At 41.2% G+C, this 20135-nt stretch overlaps 1 protein-coding gene across 1 annotated transcript in view; it reads right to left on the reverse strand.

The window, feature by feature from the left end:
- Nucleotides 1-18756, reverse strand: part of PRKD3 (protein kinase D3) — an 87612-nt gene extending 68856 nt beyond the window's left edge. Inside the window, exons 1-2 of the mRNA XM_026649632.1 lie at nt 18669-18756; nt 13542-14621 (exon numbers count right to left, since the gene is read on the reverse strand). Coding sequence (XP_026505417.1) covers nt 13542-13832 — 291 coding nt within the window. The 5' untranslated portion in view covers nt 13833-14621; nt 18669-18756. The remainder of the gene's footprint in view (nt 1-13541; nt 14622-18668) is intronic.
- Between the last annotated feature and the right edge of the window lie 1379 nt (nt 18757-20135).

The following is a 20135-nucleotide window of genomic DNA, read 5'->3' on the forward strand; positions in this document are numbered from 1 at the left end:
CCCGAGGCAGGAGCAGCAGAAGACAGGCTTACCCTGTTCCCGGACTCCAGCTCAGCAGCAAGCGGGTACATGGGCAGAGGGAGAAGGACACCCTGACATCAGCCCCCGACCACCGCTCTGTGCAGCAGACAGAAGGCAGGCTCCTGGTCCAGAGCAGCTTGGCTGGGGCAGCTCCATGGGGGAGGGGGAGGAGGGAGCAACAGTGGAGCATGACAGAGGGAGAAGGGGCACCCCTGCCCTAGAAGCATGCACTGGAGTCCCCCTGAGCATGGCGCCCTGAGCAGTGGCCCTCCTTGCCCACCCATAAGGCCAACCCTGTCCAGCGGGGAAGGGATGGTGCAAGTGGCAGGGTGTTTCCCTCCCTGCCCAGTCACCATCGACTCCTGTTTCCAGAGGTTTGCGATCAACACTCGTTAAAAAAAAGTTATTTTGTCTTGAGTTAATGGCATGCATTAACTGCGATTGACAGTACTAGAATAAAGGCTCTATTTAGTTGTAAATCAACGTTTTATTAGTTGTGACAACCGTAAAATATCTGAAGTACAAATGGAAAAGCTGATTAAAATTGATTATTTATATTCAAGCCTTTCCACTTAATGATTTAAATTGCTGATTTCAATTGCCTTGATTTAAATCAATCCACCCTGGCTAGCCGCAAGAGAAAGCAGATGTACAGTTGATGGTGCTGAGCTGATCTATTTGTTAATCCTTGTGTAATTCAAAAACATTATCCTGAATTAGAATAACTATGTGTTCCACTTTTAAATGGTCAAAAATAGTGTACATCAGAGTTGTTAGGAAAAAAGCATGTGTACGTGAAATTTGCAGAGATTTGGAGGAATGGATTGGTGTTTCCTTGAAGGATATGGAAGAAACCCTGGTTGTTTAGCTAGAGGAATGCAAAGAACTAAGAGAGAAACAGGACAAATTTCCAGAAAGGAGGCATTTAAAAGTGTTTCTTATGCCAACTGTAGGATTAGTCAGAAAATCCCCTGAAGAGTTGATATAAATCTGAGGCCTTTATAAATCTTGCTTCACTGTATCAGAACCACCAGCTGATTTTTCCAAGGCATTTTTAATCAACATATGCCCTAGATTTTAATATTTAAATTAGGGTCAAAATTTAATTATGTAATTAACAATAAAGATGCTAATTAGCTACAGGGAGCCAAAACAGAGTAATTTATAAGCAACTATATTTTGAAAATAGCTTGATCAACTGCTTTCTAACTTTAAAAAAATAGCCTATCCTGCAAGCAATCACAAGAATATATTCCCTGTGCAAAATTACGAAACAAACACACATAGGGATTATACGGGAAGTCTAAAAAAGAACTTAATATGGAGCTACAGCTAATTGGCTCCCTTACCCAGAGTAATTTTTAATGACATGATCAATTTTTTCATAGCTTGTAAAAGATAGAGTTGAATGCCATTCTGAAAGGAAACCATTGATACAAATAACTGCTAGATAAACCAAAGAGAGTTGAGATAAAAACCCAAACTCTTTACCTCTCAAAATACAGGCCTTAACCAACTGAGCTAAGGAAAACCCTCTCAGAGACTCAAACTTTAAGGCCAGAAGGGACTATCATCATCGTCTAGTCTGACCTCCTGTACGTTGCAGGCCACAGAACTTCGCCCACCCACTCCTGTAATAGACCCATAACCTCTGGCTAAGTTACTGAAGTACTCAAATCGTGATCTGAAGACTTCAAGTTACAGAAAATCCACCATTTGCACTAGTTTAAACCTGCAAATGACCCAAGCCCCATGCTGCAGATGAAAGCAAAAATAAAAAATAAAAAACAGGCTCTGCCAATCTGACCTGGGGGAAAATTCCTTCCCAACCCCAAATACAACAGTCAGTTGGACCCTGAGCATTTCACCAAGACCCAAATGCCAGACACCTGGGAAAGAATTCTCTGTAGTAACTCAGAGCTTTCCCCATCTAGTGTCCCATCACTGGCCATTGGGGATATTTGCAACTAGCAGTCGCAGATTGGCTATATACCATTGTAAGCAGTATGATTATACCACTCCCTCCATAAATGTATCGACCCCAATCTTGAAGCCAGTTAGGTTTTTTGCCACCACTACTCCCCTTGGAAGGCTGTTCCAGAACTTCACCTAGTTTCGAGCCTAAACTTTTTGATGGCCAGTTTATATCCATTTGTTCTTGTGTCAACATTAGCACTTAACTTAAATAACTCCTCTTCCTCCCTAGTATTTATCCCTCTGATGTATTTACAGATAGCAATCTTATCTCCCCATAGCCTTTATTTGGTTAGTCTCTGCTCACAAGGTAGGTTTTCCATTCCTCTGATCATCCCAGTAGCCGTTCTCTGCACCTGTTCCAATTCATTTTTTAAAAAACATGGGATACCAGAATTGCGCACAGTATTCCAGATGAGGTTTCACCAGAGCCTTGTATAATGGCAAAAACACTTTCTTATCTGTACTGCAAATACCTCGCCTGAAGCATTCTTTGATTGCATTTACCTTTTTCATGGCCACATAACACTGGTCATTTATAGTCATCCTATATTCAACCAATACACCCAGGTCTTTCGCCTTCACAGTAGCTTCTAACTGTAAGTCCCTAGCTTATAGCAAAACATTTTGTTATTAGTCCCTAAATGCATGACTTTGCACTATTAAATTTCATCCCATTTCTACTACTCCAGTTTTCAACACCATCCAGATCTTCTTGTATGATATTCCGGTTCTCCTCCATATTGGCAATACCTCCAACTTTGTGCCCTCTGCAAATTTTATTAGCACACTCCCACTTTCTGTGCCAAAGTTATTAATAAAAACATTAAGTAAGATTGGTCCCAAGACTAATCCCTGAGGAACTCCACTAGTAACCTCCCTCCTGCCTGACAGTTCACCTTTCAGTATGACCCATTGTAGTCTCCCCTTTAACCAGATCCTTATCCACTCTTCAATTCTCATATTAATCCCCATTTTCTCCAATTTAGCTAATAACCTCCCATGTGGAACTGTATCAAATGCCTTACTGAAATCCAGATAGATTATATCCACTGCATTTCCTTTGTCTAAAAAATCAGTTATCTTCTCAAAGAAGATCAGGTTGGTCTGGCACGATCTACCTTTTGTAAAACCACGTTGTATTTTATCCCAATTATCATTCACCTCTATGTCCTTAACTACTTTCTCTTTCAAAACTTTTTCTAAGACCTTGCATACAATTGAGGTTAAACTAACAGGCCTGTAGTTTCCCAGATAACTTTTTTCCCTTTCTTAAAAATAGATACTATATTAGCAATCCTCTAGTCATAGGGTACAACCCCTAAGTTTACAGCCCATAAAAAACCCTTGCTATTCGGCTTGCAATTTCATGTATCTATTCCTTTAATATTATTTGATAGAGATTATCCAAGCCCCCCCAATTTAGTCGCATTAAGATGTTTGATTTCCATCGTAGACGTGGTCATTTCTACTTTCATTTCTTCATTTCCATTGCCACTCCCCAAAGCGCCTCATTACCCTTATTAAAAACGGAGGCAAAGTATTTATGTAGGTATTAGGCCACGCCTAGATTATCTTTAATCTCCACCCTATCCTCAGAGTTTAGCAGTCCCATTTCTTTCCTTGTTTTCTTGTTATTTATATGGCTATAGAACCTTTTACTGTTGGTTTTCATTTCCCTTGCAAGATCCAACTCTGCTTGACTTCTGGCAGTTTTCACTTTTTCCCTATACTTCCTGACCTCCAAGAGGTAGCTTTTCTTGCTGAGCCATCCCATCTTCCATTCCTTGTAGGCTTTCTGCTTTCTCTTAATCATCTGTTTGAGATGCTTGCTCCTCCAGCTTGGTCTACAACCCTTACTTACAAAATTTTCCCCCTTGCTTGGGATGCAGGCTTCAGATAGTTTCTGCAACGTTGACAAAGTAATTCCAAGCCTCCTCCACATTCAGAACCTTGAGTTCTGCAGTCCAGTCCACATCCCTAACTAATACCCTTTAAAAAAAAAGTTTGCCCTTTTGAAATCAAGGGCCATAGTTGCAGATCTATTTTTGTTTCTCTTTCCATTTAGTTTAAACTGAATTAGCTCATGATCACTCAAACCAAGGTTGTCCCCTACAACCAGTTCTTCTATGAGGTCCTCATTACCCATCAATACCAAATCTAAAATGCCATCACATCTTGTAGATTCAGCAACTGTTTGGTGAAGAAATCTGTCAGCTATCATATCCAGGAAAATCTGGACCCTACTATTATTAGTAGCACTTGTCCTCCAATCTATACCTGGGAAGTTAAAGTCTCCCATAATCACACAATTCCCAGTAGTTTTTATTTCATTAAAAATATTAAAGAGGTCTCTATTCATATCCAAATTGGATCCTGGGGGGGATCTGCAGCATATCCCAAGCACTATCCCAGGGGAACCTCTGGTAGTTTTCTTCCCCAAAGTGAGTTTGACCCAACCAGATTGTTTTATCCATTCCATCACTTCTAATTTCTTTACAGTCTACCTCATTAACATACAATGCTACTCATAGAATCATAGAAGATCAGGGTTGGAAGGGACCTCAGGAGGTCATCTAGTCCAACCCCCTGCTCAAAGCAGGACCAATCCCCAGACAGATTTTTACCCCAGTTCCCTAAATGGCCCCCTCAAGGATTGAACTCACAACCCTGGGTTTAGCAGGCCAAACCACTGAGCTATCCGTCCCTGTCTCCCCCACCCCCTTACCTTTATTTCTGTCTTTTTTAAACAGCACATACTTTTCAATCTCTCCACTCATGACTACTAGTCCACCATGTTTCTGTTATCCCTTTAATATCTGGTTTCACTTCATGCACCAGTAGTTCTAGTTCCTCCGTTTTGTTACCCAGGCTCCTTGTATTGGAGTACAGACATCTTAGTTGTTTCTGCTTGGCTTCACCCAGATTTCTCACCAAATTAGATACAGTCATTCTACTGCCAGTATCGCCTACCTGCCTGTTAGCTTCGTTGGTATTGGCACTACCTTTCCTTTTAAAGTCCATTCTCCTAACCACTGCTGTTCCTTTGTCCTTTACTGAATTCCCTCTTTCTTGATTTTCCTCCTGTTCAATGTTAGAATCAGGCATAGAGATTACATGAGCAGCTCCCAACCATCTCCTCTGGGTTCCTAGTTTAAGGCTCTTTTAATGAGTTATGCCAACCTCCATCTCAGAAGTCTATTTTCCTCCCTACTCAGATGGAGTCCATCCCATGAAAACAGTCCTCTGTCAACCAATGCCTCCCAGTGGTCAAACATCCCAAAGTCCTCCTTATAGCACTGTCTGAGCCATCTGTTGACCATCATAATCTTGTCTCACCTTCCTCCTCCTCCTCCTCTAGGGACAGGTAGAATCCCACTGAAGATCACTTGAACCTCCATTTCTTTAAGCGTATTCCCCAGCCTGGCATAGTCTCCCTTAACGCGTTCCAGCAATAAACTAGCAGTATCATTTGTACCAATGTGAAAGACAATCAGTGGATTCTTTCCTGATCCTATAAGGGTCCTCTTCAACATCAGGTCCACATCCCATATCTTAACTCTGGGCATCAGCTCGGGTGTCAGGCCTGTCTATTCTTAGTAGGGAGTCCCCCAGTCATGTAGACCTGCCTTTTTCTGGCAATGGTGTGATTCTCTGGCCTTCTTCCTGTTCCTTCTGGCTGCAAGTCCTCTTGTCTTTTGTTCTCTCTAGCAATCTTTTGCAACTCTCCCTCTATCCTCCTGGGGCTCCATTGACTCTGTCTCCGTTGACTTGTCCCCTCTTCTTGTAGGACTAGCTGCTCTTTTCTTCCTTGTCCTCCCACCTTGTACTGCCTGCTATGCCCCTTCTTCATTTTTCAACTCAGCAAACCTGTTCCTGAGCTATATTTCTCCTTCACTAGCCAGCCCTTTCCTCTGCATGATTCTTGTACTCTCATGCTTCCATGCTGGCTGCTTTCCTTACCCAGCAGTCTACTTTCACAGTTCTCCAGTCCAGCTTGCATTTGCAAGTTTTGACTTTTCCCTTCAGCCTCCTCTTGCCCTCCCTCCATCATCTGCTCGAATCACCTTCAAAACTCAACCATAGTTTCCAGCTGCATCTCCAAACCTCTTCCATCAGCTCTATCAGGTGACACTTAATACAAAGCTCTTTTAACCGTACCCACTCCAGAATAATATACATACTGCATCTTCTACAGCCAGTCATCTTCATTGTCTCTTCCATTCCTTAGGTCACTACCACTGTTGCCTCTGAATCTTTCATAGCCTTCCTGCCTAAGCTCCTGTCAAGGAAAACAAAAAACAAAAAAACCAAACTCCAAAACAAAACCAGACCACCACACAGCCCCTCCCCCAAACTTCCCTGTTTTTCAGCTCTGTTAGCTAGCTCCTGTACGTGTCTAATCTTGCATTGTGGTGTACTGACGTTCTGCCATTGACATCAATGGGAGCAGAATCAGTCCCTTACATAAGTGTAGTTTAGGACTCATTCTAAGTTACAATCAACTACTAGAGAGCACGCTATCTATAAAAAAACCAATTACAACTAGATCCAACAATAGTTAATACATTGCTTAATTACAACCTCATTTCTTCAAATATATCCTATGCATGAGTTTTTAAGATTTAACCAGGGGAAGAACCTAAGGCAGACAATAGTGGTACTCTCCCATGAGCAGCTCATTCCTGACACCAAAATGAGACACCACTCAGAGTAGATCATGAGCATACTGTCATAATGTGATCTATTTCTCATCTACTTTGATCAACGGTAAAATAGTTAATGCTCACATTTAAACTATCATAAGTAGGTTTCAATGTCAACTCGTGTATCCATATAAATAGGAGCAACAAATGCCTCTTATTAGGATAGTTTCAGGCTGTCTGCAGACTCAGGAAGACACCACTTAACATTTTGAAAGTTATCTTCAGACGTAAGAACTAGTGGCTTTTTTCCTTTTTTTTTTTTTAATGAAAGCTTAGATTGTGGAACAATGACAGCCACCACAAAAAAGTACCAGCTAGTTAGCTATTGTGAGTCATCGCTATCCAACCCTGGATTTTGCTATATAGAAAATCTGAAGGGGTTATTAAGCCACTTGTGTACTAGAGACACACTAAATGTTATCCCATTAGAAATTTCAAATTGGGATATTTTTTTTAAATGACCACTAACTCAAAAAAAATTGATCAAGTCTCTTCAAACTTTGCAGAAAATGTCACTTTTGCCTTGAAAGTGAACTGGGCAATTTTCAAGCAAAAAATATTGGTAGAATTATACAAAGATCAAAGAAAGATTTACACTGGAACATAGCTGCACTATCAGGAGGGACACAGTGACCGATCAAAAAATAAAATCACACTTCTGTCTGATTTTTATCTGCTATTGTTTCAAGCAGCGGCCAAGATTATCATAACAAAGGATATTTACATTTATTTACTGAAACTGACCATACCAAAGTGCTGTCACATGCACAGTTTCCCCTCAATTAGTCTATTTCTTCCAATGCTTGTGTTGGTCTTTCACACAGGAGCAAGAGACAAACACTTTCACAAAATAGGAAAAATGTCAAAATCAGAAAAATTGGCAGGGAAATTTAGCAACAGGTATAGTTGTCACAGTTTCAAGGTAGCTGTACCTGTATGCCACCTCCGAAGTCCACCAAGGACATCCACTTTAGGCTTCCAGCAGTCACCTCTCTCGTTTGGAGACCTACATCTCACTAACATTAGACCAGGGATTTTAAGACTACACAGTACCTTGCCTTACACTGTGATATCCCTGGCAAGCTAAACTGCCTCAACAGGCCACTGCCTGTGCTTTGCTTTCTCTTCAAAGACTATGAACAGTGTACAGCACACCATTTTAAGTTACCAGACAGCTCCTTCTAAGCAAGCACATTTATTCTTAAGGTAAAAATATTACAGAGAAAACATTAAAACAATAAATGAACCTACAACCATGCTAAAAAGCTTCCCAGGTCACCGCCAACTATAACCTAGGTTTCTGGTAAGTTTTAATCTTTCAAAACCCACAACCGGATTTTCTCTCTGATTACAAGTTTATCCATCTTACATCCAGAACCAGAATGAAGGCTGGGCACATCAACCATTTATTTATACAGCTTTGGTCTTGGCCTTCTGTAACAGATGATCAGCAGACAGTGCCCCTCTCTTAAGGGCATAACTTCAAAAGGCTGCATAACCAGAATAGGGGAATTTGCATTAACCTCCTCTCCCTATGAAATCCCAAGAAAATCCACTTAACACTTATTGTCCCAAAAGTCCATATTTATCTGCAACATTTTCAATATAGTGTTTTGAACTCCAAAGTCTCACATCTATCGCATCTCCCCCTTAAAGAGGTTACATATAATCCTGGCCCACAATAATACACAAACTTTATACAATGAGGTCTTCGTCTTCCAAGGATATTGCAGGAAATTGCCATTTCTGTCACAGTCATATCTGAAACTACTTTTCCTTCTTGAAAATGACTAGCTTTCAAGTTGATTGTGCTCCTTCAACTACACTGCCCACCCAAAAATCCTGCAAATACTTCAAGACCCTGATCCTGCAAACTCAATAAGATTATCATATGTGTAAGTTTTTAACAGATTGAGGCCTCAATTCTGATAAGACAAAACAGTAAGCAATAGTTCAGGGAAGGATGGAGGAGATTGTTATGAGAAGATATGAAGGACTGCTGGCAGTGGAGGTGGGCTATAAAGAGATGTGAAGTAAGCAAACAGAATCTTGACAGACGATAACAGGAAGATTCCTCTGAGTATGGAAGGCAAAATGATCAAAGGCAAAAGCCAAACCTGCAAAGAGGAGATCAAGGTAACAATCAGGTAAAAGGATGGAGAAGTACACAAAGATCCAGAGACACAGGTGGAGGAGACAAGATAATGTAGGATCTTGAATTTGATGCTGAAAGAGATGGGAAGCTAATGGTGGGATTCAAAAAGGGTACTAACACAGTTGGAGTGGAGAGAGAAGATGACGACTTTAGTGTATCCAAAACGTTACTGCTAGAGGGGTGAAGAAATGAGAACCAGAGATACCAAATAGGGGAAGGTTACAGTAGTCAAGGTGTCCAGGTGCCACACATGGGTTTCAGCTGTGCAGATGATGTGGTAGGCTGGATTTTGAAGATGCTAGAGGTATAAGTGACAAAACATAACAAGAGATTGCATATGGGAGGAGAGAAGAGCAAAAAAAAATATTAGGATTGAGAGCCTGGCAGACAGAAAGGAAAGGAATTGTTAATAGAGTTAAAGGAGGCAGATTAGGAAGAAAGGAGAAAATTGGGGAATGATATCAGAATCCAAGAGATAGAGTGAACAAGAAATATGAGAATGAATGTAAAGAGCTAGATTTGGGAATAAGCGTGGAGGTGGTAGATGAAGCAGAGGAAATAGATGCGGTCAGAGAAAGAAGAGGAGGGGACTGAGAATAGAACCCTCAGGGAGGCCAACATATATGGCGATAGGAGGAGAAAAGGGAGAGCACAGAATGATGAAATCAAAGAGGAGAGAAATCTGAGGAGTGATGAATATAAATAAGGAGTGTCCCTTTGACTTTGCCAGGTGGTGATCATTAGTCAGGACAGTTTCAGGAAATGGAGGGGAGGAAGCCAACTTGGAAGGACCATAAAGAAATTGAGAGGGGAAGAAATCTAAGAAGTGTGAAAAAAAATCACACACTATGACTTTGGAGACAAAGGGAGAACAGTAGTTAGAAAGGAAAATGAGAACTCCACACACACAAAAATATAATTCTTCAAGGCAAAAGGAAAATCAGCCACAGAAGAGATTGCAGGTAAAGATAAGAGAAAGCCAAAATAACAGAGGGAATCAAGGATGACGAGAGTTGAGAAAGAATGGGGACAGGTTGCAAGGGTAGAGAGAGATAACAGAAGAGAGTCTTTAGAATGGGAAAGAGGGGAGATCTTGCCAGAGATTGCTGTTCTAAAGAAAACAGGACAAAAAAACTTAAACTGGTAAAACATCTTTTTCTTATTTATAATAAATTTATGAGAACACTGCCTCTACTTTATCTAGAATAAAGAAAATACTAGCTACAATTTAGAGCACACTGTCAGCTGAACACTTCACAAAATGCATTAAAACACTAGTTTTCTAGTGAGAGCTGCTAAACAGTTCTACTTTTCGCTTCACTCCGGACATCAGAGGGTGTGCAGGGAAGAGAGCAGTTGCAGTTAGCAGCAGATTTAAATATTAAATCAGGTACTACTGAGGCAGCTCCCACATCTTACCAGATAGCAAGACTCGCTCTGCTCTAACACACTTGTTACATATGAATGTCTATTTTTAACAACATGCACTTTAAGTTTATATTTTTATTTGGTTATGCCTAAGGTTCTTCTCCAAACTCCACCCTGACAAAAATGTAGCTGGTACACAGGTAATTTAAATAAGGAAAGACAGAAGCAATGCCAATTATGGTTCAGGCATGGTTACAATCCTCCACATGGCTGTAAAAATAAGGATAATTTGGGAACATCCCTGTCAGATTTAAAGAACACTGACAACTTGACTTGTTTAAACTGCCTAATTTAAAAAAAAAGTTCGGATACAGAATCCCCTATACACAGAATGCTCTGAATTTCAGTTTGGAAAGGTTTATTTCTGCTCTCCTGATGATGTTTAAAAGGAGTTTTGGGGGCAAGTTTAAGAGCAAACCAGACATATTTGGCCCTCCAAGCTTCTCTCTCTTCCCCTTCCTCTCAGTGAAAAGGTATGCCCACTTCCACTTCAATTTCAATTCTGCTGCTGCTACTGTTGCAGGACCTGGATGATTTGAGCTCCCCCAAGGGCAGTGCATGAAACAGGAAGTCCAACTGACCATTGTCAAAACAGCAAAACTGACTACACACAAAGTAAACTGGGGGGGAAAAAAAACATTTCTCTAATTTCAGTTATAGAACTTTTAGCTGTTACCTGTAGTAGCTACTATACTTTCTGATGGAAGTGTAGTTTTCAAGTATACTGAACTCCCCTAAGAGAAATTAAAACATGCTTGAAGATAACTGTTTTTAAGAGGGGCAAATATGAGGTATTTGGAAAGACTTGCAAAGAAATCCTGTCCCTGCTGCTCCAGGTTATGATGGGGAAAGGGCTACTAATCAGCACTCTGAGGACAGCTGGAGCCCCCAAACCAACATTCTTTAATATTCTACTACAGCTTGTCCTGAGGTAGGGAGCTATTGACGGTAGCCAGGCAATTCAACCTCAGATGCAGAGGTGTCTGAGGCTACAGAGACTGATCAAGAGTGGTTTCCCTCATCCCAGCTATACAAAGAAATAACATGCAATTGAAATATGACTTAGAAGCACTAATAAGAAACATAGGGAAGAAATACCAAGAGTAAAAGGAAACTATCAGTAGAGTTGAGAAATTTTTAAATAAGAACAAAAGTTAGAAACAGTTCAAAAAAATCACAATTCCTAAACTTCTACAAATTTACTATTAGCAGTTTTTTAAAAGTGTGCGTCTCCTGAACCTGCATGAGAACAAGCTGTGTACTGTCCTGAGGCTGGGAGAAGTTAACTGGTCAAGAGAAGAGACACTGAGCCTGCTATGAAATGCCACAGGTAAGTGAGGCCTGAATATTACCAAATTACAAGGCATTCCTGATGGGACAATAAGTAGCTGTGTGCAGAATAATTCTCAAAGTGTAATTTTGAGAACTTTATGTTAATAGAACATATTTATGGATATAATTGTGGCTCTGCCACTTGTCCTCAGGATCAGTTCCAGGCAGGATACAGTATTGCCACTTGTGCACTGGCTGCAAAAGTACTTATGAAAGGTAAGTCCAACACACACAAGCAGCCTTCCCCCAATTTCCTGGGCAGTTGTTTGCTGCCTGCACGGGGCATGCTCTCCCTAAGCAGCTCTCTATTGGCATCATCAGTCACAACAGTTAGTATACAGATGCATTAAAATCAGTTGGGGAGAGGAAGAGCAGGATCTTGAAATCCTAGCCAATTTTACAATATAACTGGCTCCACATATAATGTGCTTCTGAACTTGAGCTATGAAACGACTATAGCTGAGGCCACCAAGAATAGACAGGAAGTGCCAAAATGAGAGAGAATGAACACAGAGAAAGGTGTCACAAGTGTGAAGACAGGAAGAAACAAGCAATATACAGATGCAAAAAGAGGGAGATGAAAGAAAAAGAAAGAAGGACCATAAAAGGTTGGAAACAATAGTGATGCTAACTTTTATGTCCTACCTATATTTTTTCCCCACCAAAAATTACATGGGTCATTGCCTGAACTATTTTTGGTAGCTCACAAAACTTCTGTGAAATCAATATGTTTATTATCTTTCTAAAAAAAAAAGTGGAACACAGGACGAGAATACAAAAAAAAGAATCTTATGGAGAAGAGGAAATGCAATTAGATTATCTAGATACTGGTGCTCGTATCGAGCTTACCTCCACCCTCTCAAAATCCTAAATAAGGGAAAAGAACACTGTATTCCAAGTCTAATAAGCCTATCTATTCATAACATAGTTCAGAGAAATAAAAACAATTACAGGCAAAGAAAAGCAACTTAGTCCACACTCCCATTGTGTTTATTTTCTCCCATGATTTTTCCCACTCCCCTTCTATAAAACTGTTTAATATAACAACTCATTTGAGGGAATAGATAAAATTAGGTTGGTTTTATTATTTGCTTGAAACTTAACGTGAACTTTAAATTTGGTTAATAGCATGTAATCTATACATAAATGCAACACATGAACATAAATAACGAAATGCACATTTCCTTTCTACCAACTCAGAACATTTTAGCACTATACTGGGGGTTCTCAATTTTTTTCACACTGCAGACCGCATCTTAATAGAAAAATTGTCTCTGATACCCTCTCCTCCCACTGAAGAGTGTATTGCATCCTTGTGACAACTATAGCAATTGCTCACATGGAAAAGAAATATTATAAAATTATTAGCTGCCCTCTAATGAAATTTTGCAGCTGTAAACAAGACGACCCAATACCATGTGACCCACCTGACCCCTGCAGACCACCAGCAATCATTCTGTGAGCCACCACTGGTCCAAGGACTACAGTTTGAAAATTGCTGTGTTATACCAAGAATACTGCTGAACAATGTTTTCTTCAACACAAATACATAGCGGAAACGACCACAGAAGAACACTACTAGAGAGCAGCAACACTGACTACAACCACAAGGGGAAAAAATAACATTCTTTCCATATTATCAAAACTAATTACTGTATGAAGAGTACAACTTTATTACTGCATTTCTATTGTTGTAGGATTTCAGAAGCCAGACATAAGGAGAGCCCACTTCCTTTTAACAGAAACTCCCATCTTGGGAGATACATCTTTTAGCACTACATGGGATCAACCTTAACACAATTCCAACACTGGTCTTGCCTCTGCACATAACTACTTGATGTATCCAAATTACAAGAGTGATAGCAATGATAGTAAAATTAAAACAATTATTACAATCAACAGCATTTTATGTTGTTATACTATACCTTCTGGTAAACTATAGAACAGACTAGGTCTTTGACAGATGAGAGGGACAAGTCCTGAGCTTCAATGGTGACAGTCTCCCGAGTGAGACCGATCTGCAGCAGGAATGAGACCCCATGCACAGAGCCCCTGGAGTTGGTGAGACTCTGTGTACTGAGGCTGCCATTGGACAGCCGGTTGGAGAGTCCCGACTGGGGACTTGAAGACAGAGAAGGGGTTGGTGGTGCAGCAGCATGAGATGCAGGAGGAGAAAACTTCTGTAAGGATGGAGGAGAGGAATTGTTTGCTGACATCTGACTTTCTTTAAATCTGTAGAGATCTGCCTAGTAGTCAACTTTTTAAAAAAAATATTTGACCAGGGTGTTTGTTATAATTTTACAGTTTAAAGGACAGTCTAAAGTTTCCCTTTTTCAGTTCAGTAAGAGTCCCCTGACTGATACGTCATGTTCATTTTCCCTTTAATTCTGTTCAAGCTGATGAGCAAGAGAATTTCAGCCGGAAGTTACTTTAAATTAAAGGTCCTCTTTCCACAGTTTCAATCAGCTGATCAAAGACACAGACTTGCCTTTAGCACCACATCCAGATGTTGGGAGAGGCTTAAATCATCATGAAATTGTCTCCTTCAGAGGAATAAATCAATGCCATTTTTTCACACAGGTCCTTCATTTTATTTCTTTTGAGAAAATCTTGGTCTCAAATAGAGATTACTGTTGGTAGATCTTTAAAAATATTTCTTCTCTCACTTAACTCCAGACACTATATATCAAACAAAGGCTCATCTTCACTTAGATGTCTTTTTCTATTTAAACAAAAAAACATGTGGATAGCATCCTGAGCCAATAATACTGCGTATATCAGTGTTTATGACGAATCTATTCTTTCTTCAAATGTTCTTCTCAGAGTTCATTAACATGTACGGACATGGTAAAAAAGTTACCTTCATTGATCTCCAATTTTTCATTTTTGTGAAGTGTTTTATCTCATGAAATGCAGGAACAGCATTTCTAAAAACACAAGCACATTAAATCTAATCTCTAGGTTCACCCAGATAATCTGCAGCATTTTGAAACGTCGTATTCTGCCTGGTAGAGGGAAAAAATTGATGTTATTATTTCAAATTAGTTTATAATTTTGCATAATAGCAGTATAATCACATTAGTTTCAAAGTATTACTTCATCCTTGCAAATACATCTATAGTGTAATTAATCAATTTTTACATTCATTTTGTTGGTTAATAACAGATGCCTAACTGCTTCCTTGTTATATGCCATACTGTGTACATGGTGCCTAAAGCTACCCAGCATACCTGCTACATTTGACATTTCATGATTGTTTTCCCAGTAATGTCAGAGGAAAGAGTGGTTCATACTGTAATTATTGATGTAGAAGGGCTGAGCACAGCTCTGTTTTATGAGTATATTGGTTTGTAGGTTGTGGGTGGGATAAGAAATACATTAAATGCAATCAAACATTCACAATATTATCATTAGAAAATTCTCTGGCACTTAACTTGGAATTTCTAATATTATTCATTCAATATCAAAATGTGAAATACAGCACCTAGAAAAGTTTAGCTGTAGAAAGATATTTACACAAAGTTTTCAAAAGAGCTACTGTACACCATATTAATGTTCTTATACCTGACAAACCGTGAACCTGCCACTTTTTTATGTGTATTTATTATTGTTTTGTGATTATTTTAATTCTTTTTTGCTCTGCATCTGGTGATTATGGACTCTGATTATTTGTTGTAAGATGACATTGCCTGAACCAGCATTTCAAGCATTCAGGAGCAATGCTGAATAACCACTCATTGAATACATTTTGTCTACACCAACAGCTCTGGCTGAATTTTTAATAGTGCTGAGCTTTATTATTTGGCTGTATTAAAGAACAAAGTGAGGCATATTTGCATTTCAACAGTGAGCAATATGACAGTTTAAAACACAATGAAATGTCATGTCAGACATATACTAATCTGAAACAGGACTGAGGGCACAATTCTATGACTCCTATTAACAACCTCAGAAATTAAGGATGCTCAATATTTTGCAGAGAGTGCACAGCATTTCAGAGAAATGTCACCGGTTCATCAATGTATCTTCCACAGTTTCAATAAATATCATTGAAATAACAGAAAACAAACATTTCTGCATTTCCCCATGTAACTCTGCTCCCATAAAAAGAAACTATCTAAACGCTCCACCAGGTGACCCAAGTATAAGGATACTATATATAATATACTTTTTTCAAAAACAAATCAATAGAAGACATAAAAGCTCACATGCTTTTCATCACATTTTCTGTAGATGAGGGATGCTCACAGAGAACATTACTATCTCTAACAATTAAATTGATCCTAAAAAAGTTAAATAACTCCATGCTTTCTTCAGGACAGGAAATAAAAACTACCCTGAGTAGGAATAAGGCTGATTAACATTACAAGCCTAATTTAACAGATTAAAACTACTGGTGAATATTTATCCACAATATAACCAAAGATCCACATGAGTGTGTGTATGTAAAAAGTTATAAAAGTGATGTAAAGATGGGGGGGAAATTAGTCCCTGATCCAGCAATCAAAACTGCTGGTATGGAGCTCCGCTACCACAACATAAAGGTGGCTTATTGCAAGGTTAATATCGTAGCTTGTCACAATTACCTCATCCAAAAAAGGAAAGTAAATTTTTATCTATTTTGTCTTTCAGTGTAACTAGTTACAACAAAATTATTACTTTTTGCGTGCTCAAAAGTGTGTTAGCCACCAAAAATAAAGACAGTACCTGCCTCAAAGAGCACATTTGTCACAATACAAATTAGGGCCATAAACAAACAAAGCAGAGAAGAAGGCAAAAGTGATAGTAAGATCATGCATTTACTCAGTAAAGCATCAGAGGGGTAGCCGTGTTAGTCTGAATCTGCAAAAAGCAACAGAGGGTCCTGTGGCATCTTTAAGACTAACAGAAGTATTGGGAGCATAAGCTTTCGTGGGTAAGAACCTCACTTCTTCAGATGCAAGTCAGTAAAGCAGTGACTCTCAACCTTTAAAGACTACTGTACCCCCTTCAAGAGTCTGATTTGTCTTGTGTACTCCCAAGTCACCTCACTTAAAAACTTACAAAATCAGACAAAAATACAAGTGTCACACCACACACTTACTGAAAAATTGCTTACTTTCTCATTTTTACCATATAAATACAAAATAAATCAATTGGAATATAAATATTGTACTTACATTTCAGTGTATAGTATACAGAGCAGTATAAACAAATCATTGTCTATGAAATTTTAGTTTGTACTGACTTCACTAGTGCTTTTTATGTAGCCTGTTGTAAAACTAAGCAAATATCTAGATGAGTTGATGTACGCCCGGAAGACCTCTGAGTACCTCCAGGGGTACACGTACCCCTGGTTGAGAACCACTGCAATAAAGCATGTGAACATCTTAACTGTTCCTTTAACTCTGAGAGCTGGTTGTTGTGTGTGTTTTTCATGTACTCCTTTCCTATCCCTCACTTCTCATAGATGAGATAGCAGCAATTAGATTTTAGGTGGCATATTAAAGGAAGCAAGATAAGTGGTTTAGTGAACAAATTTGGGGAAGTGGTTCCAAGAATATGGAATAGTATAGGAGGAGGCACAGAGATGTGGGCAAAAGAAGGAGATGAAAGAATTAACTGATGTGAGGTCATTGGTGGCTAGAAATTAAGAGAAACCAGGTCAAATGTAGGTACTGGATGCATGCTGTAGGCCAGGGTGTCACTTATATTTCCTGATTCTTATACTAACAACATTTTAAAATGTTAAATATTTGTATTTAAGTCTTTTAATGCTAATTTTTTATTATCTGCACGTAAATGTTTAAAGTAGTTTATTGAAAATGGGGGCTGATTGTTGTACTACCAGAAAGGTTCATTTAACAAGACTATTCCATGTAAATATAACTTATGTCTATACAGTTTCCCCATGCAAGGATTACAAAGTGATTAAAAAATTTAGTTACTTTATATACATTTTAAAAATCAAATTTTGAAATCAATGCTCATTCCTGGAATGCTTTAAAATTGTAAAAATAAAAATAGTTCACAGAACCCCAGAAATCAAAGATGAAAAAGACCTATTAGATGATCTCGAGTCCTCTCCCCTGCCAGTACAACAGTGCTCCTACACTACTTTTTTCAGTGTGTGGTCATGTCCAGTTTCAAAAGTCCCAAGTGATCTTCCACCATGGTTGTTTGATGATTGTTTCACAAAGTATTAGATCTTTCAGAGAATTTTTCCTAATGTTCAACCTACATTTTTCTCTCTCTCATAAATTCATCCCCATTATTCTTACTTAGAAGTTTCAGAACTGTGGGCATGGGCTCCTAATCTGTGATTGAGACTCGGAGGTGCCACAATAATACAGATAAAACACGACTCCTCTCCCTCGTCGGCAAGTGGTTGGCTGGGCTGTTACTAGTTTTTTCACTCTCCTGGAAGTTGTGTTTTTGGCAGGACTGACCGAGAAGGCCCACGTCATACACCATTTGGGTCCAGCCCTGCAAACCCCCTACTCATGCCATGGGGCCCCTGAGCTCGAAGGAGCTACTCACACGTGTGGTGAGGCTTTGCAGCGGGCTCTGCGTGATCCCATTACCCCCCGTGGCCCTGGAGAAGGGCGCGGGCGATGGCCCCGCACGGTGTAGGGACAAGTCGGTCTGTCCCGGGCAGCGCGCGGGAATGGGAGTGGCCGGCTCGCTCGTTCACACCGTTTCTGATTCGGAGTCGGGGGGAACTGAAAGTTTCCAGACCTCCCCCCGGGAGCCACTTTTGAAGTCACCCGCGGTAAAGCGACCCCCTCCCCCCCAGGCGAGCGGTTGCACCTCTCTCCGGAGATGATGTGGCCTGAGCCCGTTCCCCCCAGTCAAGGTCCCACCCCACCGGGAGCCCGGGGCCGCCCGGGTCGGCGCTGAGGAATCCGCCCCCGTAACAGCAGCGCAGAGCCCGGGCTGCCCCGCGGGCTCCCGGAGCCTGCGCTGGCTGCACCCCGGACCCAGCCTCCTAGGAAGGGCGGTGCTGCCGCCGGGGTTGACCCGCGCACGGCTCCTGCCTCGACCCCTCCGCCCGCGCGCAGCCCGCTACTCACCTGCGGGACAGAGCGACTCCGGCGCCCCGCGGGACAGAGCCGCTTCACACGCATCTCATTATCTCCGCTGCTCCCCGCATCCACAGAGACGCCCGGGACAGGGTGGGGCGCAGGGGCTGCCGGGAGCTGTGGTTCGACCTCCCGCTCCCTGCCTCCGCCGAGCACCGCGAAGAAACGACAACCCCCGCCATGCCCTGCGGGAGCTGGGCGAGGGGGTGGGGCGGCGCATGCGCAGGGCTCCAGCCAAAGTTTCCGTTAGTTTTCTGCCTGTGGCGGTTGCTGCTCTGAATGGCTCACGAGGCCGCGGGTGGGGGGCACTAGGATGAGGAGGCAGCGCAGCAGTTATTGGGGGCGCCGTGCAATTACCTTCCCGCCGCTGTGGGGAGCCCATGAGAGGCCTCACCCCTGCCTGGGGTGCGCCCAGCCCCGGGGAGCCCCTCCCAGCGCACACAGATCTCCCCGAAACGCTACAGGAAACCGCCAAACCCGCCATCGCAGGCGAAGCGGCACAGCTGAACGCTGGCCGCAAACCCACCCGCTCCTGCCCACTCGGGGTGGGGGAAGGTGGGCAGGTCTGAGGTGACAGCCGTCTGGTCATTGTGTTGTACGTTTGCACCACGGCTACCAATCGCTTGCTCCAAGTTGTGGCACATTTGCACTATTGCTGCCATATATGTCTGCTCATTGTGTTGCACAATTGCACCAGGGCTTGCGTTGCACGTTTGCCACGCACCTTGTTGAGCTGCACCTTCATGCCACAGCTGCCCCACGCCTGCTCATTGTGTTGCATGTCTGCACCCTGCCTAGTGCCTAGCTGCTTAGTATGTTGCACGTTTGCACTATGGCTCCTGTGCACCTGCTTCCATTGCACACTTGCTGCAATTTCCACACACCTCATTGTGTTGCATCCAGTGCTGCTGGTTCACACCAGAAATATTAAGTTACATTTCCAAAAGGTTTTTACTACTTTTCTCACTGTAATTTTGTTAATACAAGAAATCTGATTCTCAATTCCCCTTCTTTATGTATTAATTTCCCATCGTGGGAAAACTGGCAGAACATCTGCAATAATCAACAGGCATTTTCCAAACCCAAGTCCTTCATTGAGTTGTCACTGTTCAAACCCGTAAGTCTAGGCAGCTTTCTGCTCTCTATCTCCTGTGCTTCCCCTTCATTAGATCATGCCAGTAGATTTCAACCCGTGATCCACTGACCCCCTAGGAGTCCACAGACTATGTCTAATTTCCAAAGGAGTATGCACCTCTATGCAAAAAATTTTAGGTATCTGCAAATGATTAAAAACCACTGAATTACGCTATAGACCAGGGGTAGTCAATAAGACTGCAGGCCAAATCAGGGCCGCCAGACACTTTTGAATGGACCTTGAAATCTTATTTACTTATTATTGTTATTATTTTTGTATTATTTTTCTCTGGAGTCTGGACCTTTGCAAAAAAATAATTGATT

This window comes from Terrapene carolina, unplaced genomic scaffold, assembly GCF_002925995.2.
Source record: "Terrapene carolina triunguis isolate 2854851 unplaced genomic scaffold, T_m_triunguis-2.0 Scaffold85, whole genome shotgun sequence".
NCBI lineage: Eukaryota > Metazoa > Chordata > Testudines > Emydidae > Terrapene > Terrapene triunguis.